General features: G+C 43.7%; 1 protein-coding gene across 9 annotated transcripts in view; it reads left to right on the top strand.

The window, feature by feature from the left end:
* The first annotated feature begins 1,081 nt into the window (after positions 1–1,081).
* POLA1 (DNA polymerase alpha 1, catalytic subunit) overlaps positions 1,082–10,580 on the top strand; it is a 390,759-nt gene continuing 381,260 nt past the window's right edge. For 8 of the 9 annotated variants that reach the window (XM_081567915.1, XM_081567916.1, XM_081567914.1 and 5 more), the window contains exons 1-4: positions 1,082–1,169; positions 6,310–6,434; positions 8,858–8,954; positions 10,062–10,142. In XM_081567915.1, the coding sequence (XP_081424041.1) occupies positions 1,127–1,169; positions 6,310–6,434; positions 8,858–8,954; positions 10,062–10,142 (346 nt within the window). In that variant the 5' untranslated portion in view covers positions 1,082–1,126. The remainder of the gene's footprint in view (positions 1,170–6,309; positions 6,435–8,857; positions 8,955–10,061; positions 10,143–10,580) is intronic. The other variant, XM_081567913.1, reaches the window with a different exon arrangement.

The following is a 10,580-nucleotide window of genomic DNA, read 5'->3' as shown; positions in this document are numbered from 1 at the left end:
TCCTATTTGGAGCCAGTCTGCTGTTCCATGTCCAGTTCTAACTGTTGCTTCCTAACCTGTATACAGGTTTCTCAAGAGGCAGGTCAGGTGGTCTGGTATTCCATCTCTTTCAGAATTTTCCACAGTTTATTGTGGAAAATAAACTCCCTCTCATGCCCCCGACTTTTATCTCTGCTGCTGCTAAGCCACTTCAGTCGTGTCCGACTCGGTGTGACCCCACCAGGTTCCTCTGTCCATGGGATTTTCCAGGCGAGTACTGGAGTGGGTTGCCATTGCCTTCTCCAACTTTTATGTCTAATTCCCTTTTAATGTTTGATAACTGACATTTTCCAGGAGCCCAAGCCAGATTTTTATAGATTATTCTACGTTTTAAATACATGATTGGTTCTCCCTGGTTAGATTCAGGTTAAACATTTATTTGCAAGAAGACTATATAGGTGATGTTATTTTTTCCGAAGGGCATCACATCGGGAGGCCCCGAATTGGTGATGGTACTTTTGATCTTGTGGTTAAGTTGGTGCATATACCATAAATCACACAGCGACTGTGTTAAAACTCAGAGAAACAAAGTATCGGGCAAGACTCTGAATGCGCAGCAGGAGGCAGTCGTTTTTCCCAGGCTCCTCGGAAACCCGTTCAACCACGCCCCTCTTTTGTCGGAAAATCAACCCTCAGAACCAGAAAACCCCTGCTCCAACACGCCCAAATCGTTCCCCATCAGCATGGGTGCGCCTGCAGTGAGTCTTCTGGAGGCTCTTTTTCAGCGCCCGACCGCTTCCTTTTCCTGCTCTCAACTGCCGCCCCCCCTCCCCTCCCCGCCCCTCCCCGCCCCTCCCCGCCCCGCCCCTCCCCTCCCCGCCCCGCCCCGCTCCGCCCCGCCCCGCTCCGCCCCGCCCCGCCCCGCCCCGCTCCGCTAGCTCTTTTCCCTAAGGGGTCATCACCGGGCGCCAAATGCGCGCCCGCGGGAAGGCCGAGGGTGGGGCGCCGCGCGGCGCGGCACGTCAGTGGCCTTCCTGGCGGAAGTCCGCAGCCTCTGGAGCCTCTGATTGGCTTTCTGGGTGGCGCCTGTCTCGGCCCCCGCGCCAGTTTCGGGCTGGTTGGCGCGGAATCGGAAGACTCCCGGACCATGGCGCCCGTGCACGAGGAGGATTGCGAGCCGGGGGCGAACGGTGAGAGACGGCCCCGCCCGCAGGGTCCCGGGTTGGGGGTGCGGGGACTGTGGCATAACTGCAGGTTGTGGGAACTCTGTTTTATTTTTTCTCTGGAAGGCGCGCCCCCAGCTTGCTCCTCGGGTCTCTTTGGGCACGGACCTCGGACGTCCAGTGCTGGACCCTATCAGGTCTCGGGACAGGGCTTCCTTGCAGGGCCGTTGGGTCCTGGCAAACCCGAGTAACTCCTGCGGGGCTTTTTGTTTGGGAAGCTGCCTCCCCACTGTCACTGCGGGTCTCCGCACTTGTTTGCCTCTTTATTTCTTTTGGTGAGTCTCATCCCACGTGGGAGAAGGCAATGGCACCCCACTCCGGTACTCTTGCCTGGAGAATCCCATGGACTGAGGAGCCTGGTAGGCTGCAGCCCATGGGGTCGCTACGACTGGGACATGACTGAGCGATTTCACTTTCAGTTTACACTTTAATGCATTAGAGAAGGAAATGGCAACCCACTCCAGTGTTCTTGCCTGGAGAATCCCAGGGACGGGGGAGCCTGGTGGGCTGCCGTCTGTGGGGTCGCAGAGAGTCGGATACCACTGAAGCGACTTAGCAGCAGCAGCAGCATCCCACGTGCTGGACACACATCTTAACTAGACTGACCCCGGTCGGACAGTCTTGGCGGAAAGTATTTCTTTACTTCCGCTGGGAGTGCTGGAAAGATTGTTACACATGATATCGAAACAGGAAAGAAAGTTATCACCTGAAGATAAAAACGCGTTTTGTCTTTGTTTAGTTAATAAGTTTCTGCTTTGCACATTAACAGTTTTTCTTCCAGGGTCTGTGGAAAGTTCTTAAAGGGCCGCATAGAAATAGTGCTCATTATCTAGTCATCTGAGGTGGAGCTTCTAAAAAAAAAAAATGCTTCAGTTTAGCAGCATTTCGCATGCCCTGTATATTACTCTGTTTTAAGTGGTAATCTTCTATTTCCAAAAATAGAATATAAAAATGTAAATGGATTTGTCTGATTTCTGATTTTTGAGCAGCATGCAACTAAAGTGTGACTTCAGTGAACTTCTAACTTAAAATCAAGTGCTTCACTCTCAGCTCAAGCCTCACATCTCCTGTCACTCAAATACATCATCATTAATGAGAACTTGCGTCCTAATCAGATTCTTTTGCATTCCCCTAGTTGTGAATCAAAGATTTCAATTTGTTCTTCTAGCCTTTAGCTTTTTAAGACAATTTGTTTTGGAGAGTCGACTAGCCTGGATTACAAATGGGATGTAGGATGTGAGTACGTGAATAGTCTTTGCAGTTCTCCATCAGTGACATGCCACTAAGCCCTTTCTTCACCCTAAAAACTGTTCCTCCTTGGTGAACATCAAGAAATCACTCTTCGGAGGACACTGCAATCTTGAGATCCCTCTTAAGTCGTGTTGATTAAGTAGTGGCTGGGACGTGTGACTGGAATTTTTCTTTTCCTGCTGAGTTTGAAAGATTGTCACCAGAAAGACTTGCAGGCTCTTGTCTGTCTGCTTTGGAGGAAGGTGGGGGGTACTCCAGATGTAATTGTGAACCAGATTTTTAAACTTCAGTAACTGGATTTTTTTTTCATGCTAATTCTTTTTTTGCTAAGTTACCTACTTGAAGCATTGGAGACATATACCAAAAAGGAAATTTAAGCTTTTTTTTTCACCCCTTAAGTGTTAGAAGGTGGGCTGGTAGTAAAAAGTTGAAAGGTCTGTAAGTAGCTGTTACTGTATATGAAAATGGATCAGGGAGAGTTTAATGATTTAAAAAAGCAGGTACAGTGGTTCATTCAGCAAATATTTATTACGTACCTACCAGGTATAGGCATTCTATCAGGCTCTGGTGTTATAGTGGTAGGTAAGTTGGACATGGTTTTTGTCTTCATGGAATTGAGATGGCAAACATGCGGTGCTATATTGAGGCATCCCTGAGTAAGTGGCTTTGCTTTATTTTTGCTTTCTAGAAGCTAGACCCTGTTAGTGCTTAGTGTGGGGTGTCAGCGTATATGTGTGTGATTATGCTGCATCTCTACACATACACATTAAATGAGTTTGTTCTGTATTGCTGAGTACAAAGTAAGCCAGGTATCTTCATTTAATTCTAAACTTGATTAAGCAGACATGATTATCCCCATTTCACGTATGAGGACCCTGAGGCTGTGGATTAGTCTCAGTCATTGGGTGTACTCTATAGGAACCAACTCTAGTTGACTGAAACCGAACAGGAATTTATCAGAAGAGTATCGTGGTGTTCAGAACCTCTGGAGAGCCAGTCTCCGAGCAGTGTAGCTAGGAACAGTGCTTCAAATCATGCCCCCAAAGTGGTTCATTGAGGTTACTGCCAACCATGGCAAGTACTTGAAGTTAGAGCCTTCAGGTACCCTGGGACATTGCTGGCACTGTTGTTCCAGGTACTCAATCCTCCTGTAGCTGTTGCTACTTCTAGAATCTTCCATTAGTCCTCCCCCTTTCCTTGTCATGCTAGCTTCTGATTTAAAGTCTGAGCAGATGTTTGTAGTTGGAGGACCTATTTTATATACCCATGCCCTAGCTGCAGAGGCATAAGGGAGGAGGGATTTCACAGTTTCAATACTGGGCAGCTTAAAAAAAAACAAGACACCTTGGCCACCGTGGCTCAGAAAGGTTAACCGGTTGTCTCATGTCACCCAGTAAGTGGCAGAGCCTGGTTGTGTTGCTGCTTCTAATCTCCGTTCTCCCACTCTGTGCTCTCGTGTCCAGCTTACCTACCACATTGACTTCCTCTTGGTTTCAGAATACACCTTGCATTTTCATCCCTTTGTAGTTTGGCTCCTGCCTTTTCCTTTGCTTGTGCCCCCTTGTTGCTGTGTACTCTGATACAGTGAAGTTCTAGTCCTCTTTCTGTGTTGGAAACCTCCCCTTGTGAAGCCTTGTCTGATTTCCCAGGCAAAATTAATGGCTCCCTTTTCTACATGTCCTCAGTACCGGGTTCTTACCTCTCATATGGCACCATCTTTATATGATGGTGGGAGCCTCGGGTCTTTTTGCTTTCCTTGACTGGGAGCCCCTTGAGGACTCGCAGCTTTGTCTTATTTGTAATTGTACCCCAAACTCTTAGAGTGGCACATCGTTGCCTGTGGAGTAAGTCTTTTTGAAAACCTATAGATTTTGTCAGGATAATCTGACAGAGTCAGGAGGATCTTGAATGGAATACACTGAGGCCAGCTTTTCACTCCCAGGGGTCATGTTCAGTAATGTCCAAAACCTTGTTGTGTAGGTCTGCTCACAATTTTTTGAAATCATTTGAGTGACACTCAAGATTTTGTGGCTGTCATCATTAAGTACCTGCATTCCTTAATGCTTTTCTGAAAATGGATTTAAAAGTCAAATGTGAAAGTCAAACAATAGACGGAGATATTATAAAGAGAGATTCCATTTCCAGAAAGCTAGAAAAAAAAGTATCTCTAGTTACGTGTCACCTTTAAGACAGAGTTGAAACAGTTGAAACTATTGAAACAATTTATTGCCGGCACCTGGTACATGTTCTGTAAATTGCATCTTCTGTTTCAGTCAACACTTAGTCACAGAGCTGAACATTCCAGTGGGGTTGGAGCTTTTAGGATGCCTGTTATCAATACTTCTCCTTTTCTGTGCTTAATTCTTTTTATAAAGTAATTAGCACCAAATACAATACAATATTCAATTTCACAGACATAGGTGGCAGTCATGCTGAGCCTCAACTCGTGGCTGGCAGGCGGCACTGTCTTGCTTGCTTTGGGTATTTATTCATCAGCTGACATGTGAAAGTCTTCATTCTATGGGTGAAATCTTTTCAGTAACTGTGAGGTGGTCAGTTTATGATGACCCAAAGCGTGCATAATTCAAAAGTTGAATGACTGACCAGTGAGGCCCTCTGGTACTTCATTAATTCTCCACAAAATGCATTTTAATCTTTGTGTTTTTCACCGTCATCCTCTAATGTCATAACCAGCAGCATGAGATCTGGAAATCAGTGATGGAATCAAGAATCTCATCAGTCATCTTGGTTAAATTCTCCCTACCCCCAATTTATCCTTCCTTTGAAATTTCAGGCATTTTATCTGTACTTCTGTTGGGGCATGTGTTTCTTCTAAAAGTTGTTCTATAGTTAGTTGCTATTTACAGGCATACCTCGCTTTATTGTGCTTTAGATACTGCACTTTTAAATTTTTTTTTAAAACGAATTGAAGGTTGTGGCAACCCTGCATCGAGCATGTCTGTTGGCACCATTTCCCCAACAGACTTCGCTTATTACTTCATGTCCCTGTGTCACGTTTTGGGAATTCTCACATTTTTCAATATTTGTTACAGTGATCTGTGATCAGGGATCTTGGATGTTACTACTACAACTCACTGAAGGCTCAGATTATGGTTAACATTTTTAGCAATCAAGAATTTTTAAAGATATAATGCTTTTGCACACTTAATAGACTATAGTGTAGTGTAAGTGTAACTTTTATATGCCCTGGGAAATTTTAAAAAATTCACATGGCTCACCTTATTGTAAATATTCACTTTATTGGTTATGGTCTGGAACTGAACCCACTGGTATCTCTGAGATCTGCCAGGTATCTCCCCTGTCAGATTGTAAGTTCTGTGAGTCTGGGGTCCTGTCTTATATTTGTGTCTCTCAGCTGCTGCTGCTGCTGCTGCTAAGTCGCTTCAGTTGTGTCTGACTCTGTGCGACCCCATAGATGGCAGCCCACCAGGCTCCGCCATCCCTGGGATTCTCCAGGCAAGAACACTGAGGGGCAGGTAATTTGAAAAGAGCAGGTGCTCCTCAAAGCCTTTCAAATGTTGATTAATAGAATCACAAAATGAATTGTCCTTTTATAATCACTTAATGGCCTGTCATTTTGCTTGGAAAGGTTATGGACTAGGCTGGTCTCCCTTGAGTGTCTCCAGGGGATATCAGTTGAATTTGGAATTTTTCTCCTAGAGGAAAAAAAAGTAACAGTTGCTTCAGCTGAAAATTTCCCTAGAGCCACAGGAGCTGCAGATTTTGTATACCATTGAACTTGTATATTACTACTGGCTAAAAACTGTTGCTTTGTTTTTGAGGGAAAATGGCTGACAGTTTTGTAATGTCTCAAATAAATTTGGCTTCTTTTCAGCTGTGTCAGATTCCAGGAGTTTTGTAGCTTCCCGATCCCGGAGAGAGAAGAAATCAAAGAAAGGGCGACAGGAAGCTCTGGAAAGACTGAAAAGGGCAAAAGCTGGAGAGAAGTGTAAATATGAAGTAAGTAACAATTTTTTTCCCTCTGTGATTCATCTAATTCATAGCCTGTAGGTAATTTTATGTCAGCTTTGTTGCTGATTAGAAATATGCATATATTTCAAGTTTCTTATAATAGTGATTTCTTAATCTCAAGCACACTTGGGCATGAGGCAGATTTACAGGTTATGGGAGACTACTCACCCCTTAAAGGTCCTGTGAGGTACCTTACCGATGCTTTTAAAATCCTGAAATGAAAGTAGTCATGTATTTTTTTTGCCTTATTAAGTTCACTGCATCTCTGCTGAGTTCCATGGCTCTTTTGAGGGAACTTTGAGATGCTTTTGGTTTACTTAAGAGGTGCTGAGCAGTGTAGCTGACTGAGCACTGCTTCTCCTTGGAGAGAACTGTACTTCGTAATTGCATATGCAAGGGGATCCTGGTGGGGGCTTGAACCTCCCCTCTGCTGTGTCCTGCGTGGGGGACTGAATGTGATGTCCTTTTGGCTCTTTCCTTCTACCCACTATTGATGGCCTGGTAAAAAAGCAGAGTGGCTACCCTCTGCACAGCGTTGTCGAGCTTCACCTCCAGGGTGCTCCCTGAATATTAATATCTTCATAGCCTCACGGCTGGAAAGCCATTAATTGAGAAAATAATAATAACAGCAACTAATGCAGTTTTTCAACACTGTTCTAAGTGCTTTAACAAACATGTTCCGTTCTTTAATCTTTCCAATAATCATCTGAAGTTAGACACTACGATTAACAGCATTTCGCATGGAAGGTATCTGAGGTCACAGTGGCAGAGCCTTGATTGGAACCCAGGCAGCCTGGTTTGAGAATATGCCTGTTAACCATGGCCGTTCTGTATTGGGCTATTAAGCAAGTAGAAGAGGATTCTTGTCATTTGACACCATTCCTTCAAGTTAAGGGAGTCAACCGGATCATGAAGGGTTGCTAAAAGGATTACAGTAAATCATGAGTAAAGCATTTTTAATGTAGGTAGTTCTGTAAAGGAGTTCTGTGGGGCATTTCAGATGTTGACACAGTGTGACTGATTTCCCATTAATCACTGATGTTAATGGCATGGCTCTAAGAGTTCAAGCTGAGCAGTAAGCAATGTTTTTAGAGATCGAGTCAAAATGACTTTTTAACTCAAAATGATTTTTAAAAATAGTTTTCTGGTGTCTTTTTGATAGTCTTTAAATGAGTTGCTTAAATGAGAGGCAGAGTATGCCTAATAAACTTCAGGCAACAAAACTAACCTTGCCAGTTCCCTCTCCCCTGGGAAGGAACATTGGTCAGTACAGTAATATTAGTTGGACCAGTTTGTGCTTGGGTTGTCAAAAAACTTAATTTGGTAGGGCAGGTAATTTCTGTTACCAGGTGATCAAAGGCCTAATCAGTATTTGCCAGTGATCCCTGTAGAGCAAATTAAACAGGAGGTGACGGCTAAGCCTAATCTTGCAATTACTATAAGCCCTGTAGGTGTGGCAGAAATCCAGTCAACTCTGCCCATCAGGTTCTCAAAGCTCTGTGTACAGGTGTTTTTTCCCCTAGAGTCTTAGGTCTTCAGATGCAGCTGGTCGTTTCTTCCACCTCTCACTTGGAAAGGCAGAAATGTCAAGAGAATGGGGGAATTGATAACTGGCCCACCAAATTCTCACCTGGGACATTAATGGCCTGTCACCATGCCGGCTGTGGCAGTGGTGTGTGTCTGTCTGTGCTTTAACTGTGCTTAGGCGGTCTCTTCTCTTCATGTCAGTAGTTCGTGGAGTTCTGACCTTCTGATGGTCAGGCAGCCTGTGTAGTTACAGGTCTTGCCACCCTGTACTTGCACTCGGTTTTTAACACCCCAAAATGGTTAGGGATCAGTGGTAATACAAACAAGGATCACTCTAAAACCATTTGTAGTGCACCTGTAGAATACAGACTGTGTTTGTTTTCCTGGTTTTTGGAGGGGGGTGGATGGGGAAGATTTTCCTTTGGAATTTCATTTGATCGGTTGAACAGTTACAGAGATTATTGTCTTCTTGTGGGGCACCATCAGCTAGTGGAAAGGGAGGCAGCATGTCTCACAGGTTTGCCAAGTACAGGAGAAACCAATCTCGAAATTACAAATGACTAATCCCCAAAGCAGCTAATGAAGAATTGGCTATAATTCAGTTTGTTTTTTATGAAGTAGATGAGTAATTGATGGTGTGACAAGTGTATTATGCTAATGGAATCATTTAATATCGTATGTTAACACCCACCTAAAAGGAATACTAAGTTAATTGATGTCTATTTAAGGAAAACCCTGCAGTGGTGTTGAATGTCAGAACTCATGATTTGGTTGCAGCTAACTCCTTCAGGCTGCCATTCCACTTTGAATTTGACAATTTTTTCCTCAGAATTGTTTAACACTTTCACTCCACTTTGAGCTTTCTCAAACTTGTATGATGGCAGGTAGAGGACTTCATGAGTGTTTATGAAGAAGTTGATGAGGAAGAGTACTCGAAGCTGGTCCAGGCCCGCCAGGATGACGACTGGATTGTGGATGACGGTATGTGGGAAGAAGCCACCTGCCAGACACTGTGTCAGTAGCTTTTCATAAGTTCTTATGCAGCAGAGTTGCTGCTTTGCTTGGGCAGATAGAGGTAAGGCACCTTTGGTTTGGATTTTCCTTAAATGCATGATTTGAGGGTGTGGAAACAGAACAATGGAAAGTTTTATCGAGGGGCAATTTGGAGAAACCAGACATATACCTCAGACTATAGTATAAATCCTCCAGGAAGTGACCATGTAGGAGTTTGGAGGAATCTCATACCTGTGGCCTGTCTCCATGTGATGGGGTAGAGGAAAATATGTCACAGAATGGCTGTGAGGATTACACAAGACTGTACTCAGGAAGAGTGCCTTGGGCAGTGGAAAGCCCTGGGTAGACAGAGGCTGGTCCCCATGTTCTCATAGCCCTTGTGGAAAGCTTGGTGGTTCCTGTTTGTGGGATGTGACTTCTTGGGTGTGTGAGTGCCAACCATGCAGCAGAGAAAGGGGGTGTAGACTGCGCCTGCCACTGTATTTATGTTCCTACTTCTGTAATTGGACTTGGCTATATTCCCAACTTGAACTTGCAGACTAAGTTGCTTTTCTGGACTTCTGGTGATCTTGATTCTTTTTATTCTTCTGGTAGAGTAGAAGTACTGTAAAGCATCCTGTTGTGGCAAACTTTGATCCTGTGGGCCAAATTATTTCCTAGTTCACCTAAATAGGCATAGTATATAGCTGATCCTTGAACAGCATGGATTTAAATTGCTTGGATCCACTTATATGTGTGGCTATTTTTTGATAATAAATACCATAGTACTACATCATCTGTGGTTGTTTGAATCCGCAGTTGTAGAGGAGCTGTAGATACTGATGGCTGACTGTCAGTTATACATGGATTAACTCCCAAGTTGTGTGAGGGTCAGCTGTATATCCTTTGGTTTTGACTCAGAAAACCTGTGTGAGGGCTGTGTTTCATCTGACTTTTGGTGAACAGGATTCTGCTACATTTTAAAATGACGTGGACCAGGAGAACATCTGATTGGGGATTTTTATTTTTTTGTCATGGGTAAAATATTGGCTACATTTAGAAATTTGATCCTAATATGAAATTTTGTTCCTGCAGATGGTATTGGCTACGTGGAGGATGGCCGGGAAATTTTTGATGATGACCTTGCAGGTGATGCTCTTGATTCCCATGAGAAAGGTACCTGCATTTTGTTTTTAAGAGGGCCATTTTGAGATTTAAGAACTTGTCTAAAATTTCAGATGACTCGGTACTTTGACACAGTTTCTTCAGGGGAAACGGACCTACCACAATTGTGTTTGACTATAGAAAATGTTCTAATATTGAAAGAAGTGTAGTTATGTAGAAAATTAAACACGGAAAGCAAAAACAACCAGGAAATGAAGTTTCACATCTCTTTTATCTAAAGAATTTAGTCTTACTTATTTTGGAATTTTCAGTGCTGCGGTCATTTTAGATTTGCTGATTTTGAGGGCTACAAGCGTAAGTGATGTCTTTTCATTCCTGCTGAAGTTACTTAGGATTTTAGCTCTTTGATAGAGGCACAGTACCATAACAAGGCTTTGAGCTTCTGTCAACTTGCTTTGTTTAATTGAAATTTAAAACGATATGAATGAA

This window comes from Giraffa tippelskirchi, chromosome X (genome assembly GCF_054371585.1).
Source record: "Giraffa tippelskirchi isolate mGirTip1 chromosome X, T2T-mGirTip1v1.2.pri, whole genome shotgun sequence".
Lineage (NCBI taxonomy): Eukaryota > Metazoa > Chordata > Mammalia > Artiodactyla > Giraffidae > Giraffa > Giraffa tippelskirchi.
Note: the sequence above shows the minus strand (reverse complement) of the source record. Positions and strands in the feature narration are given on the sequence as shown.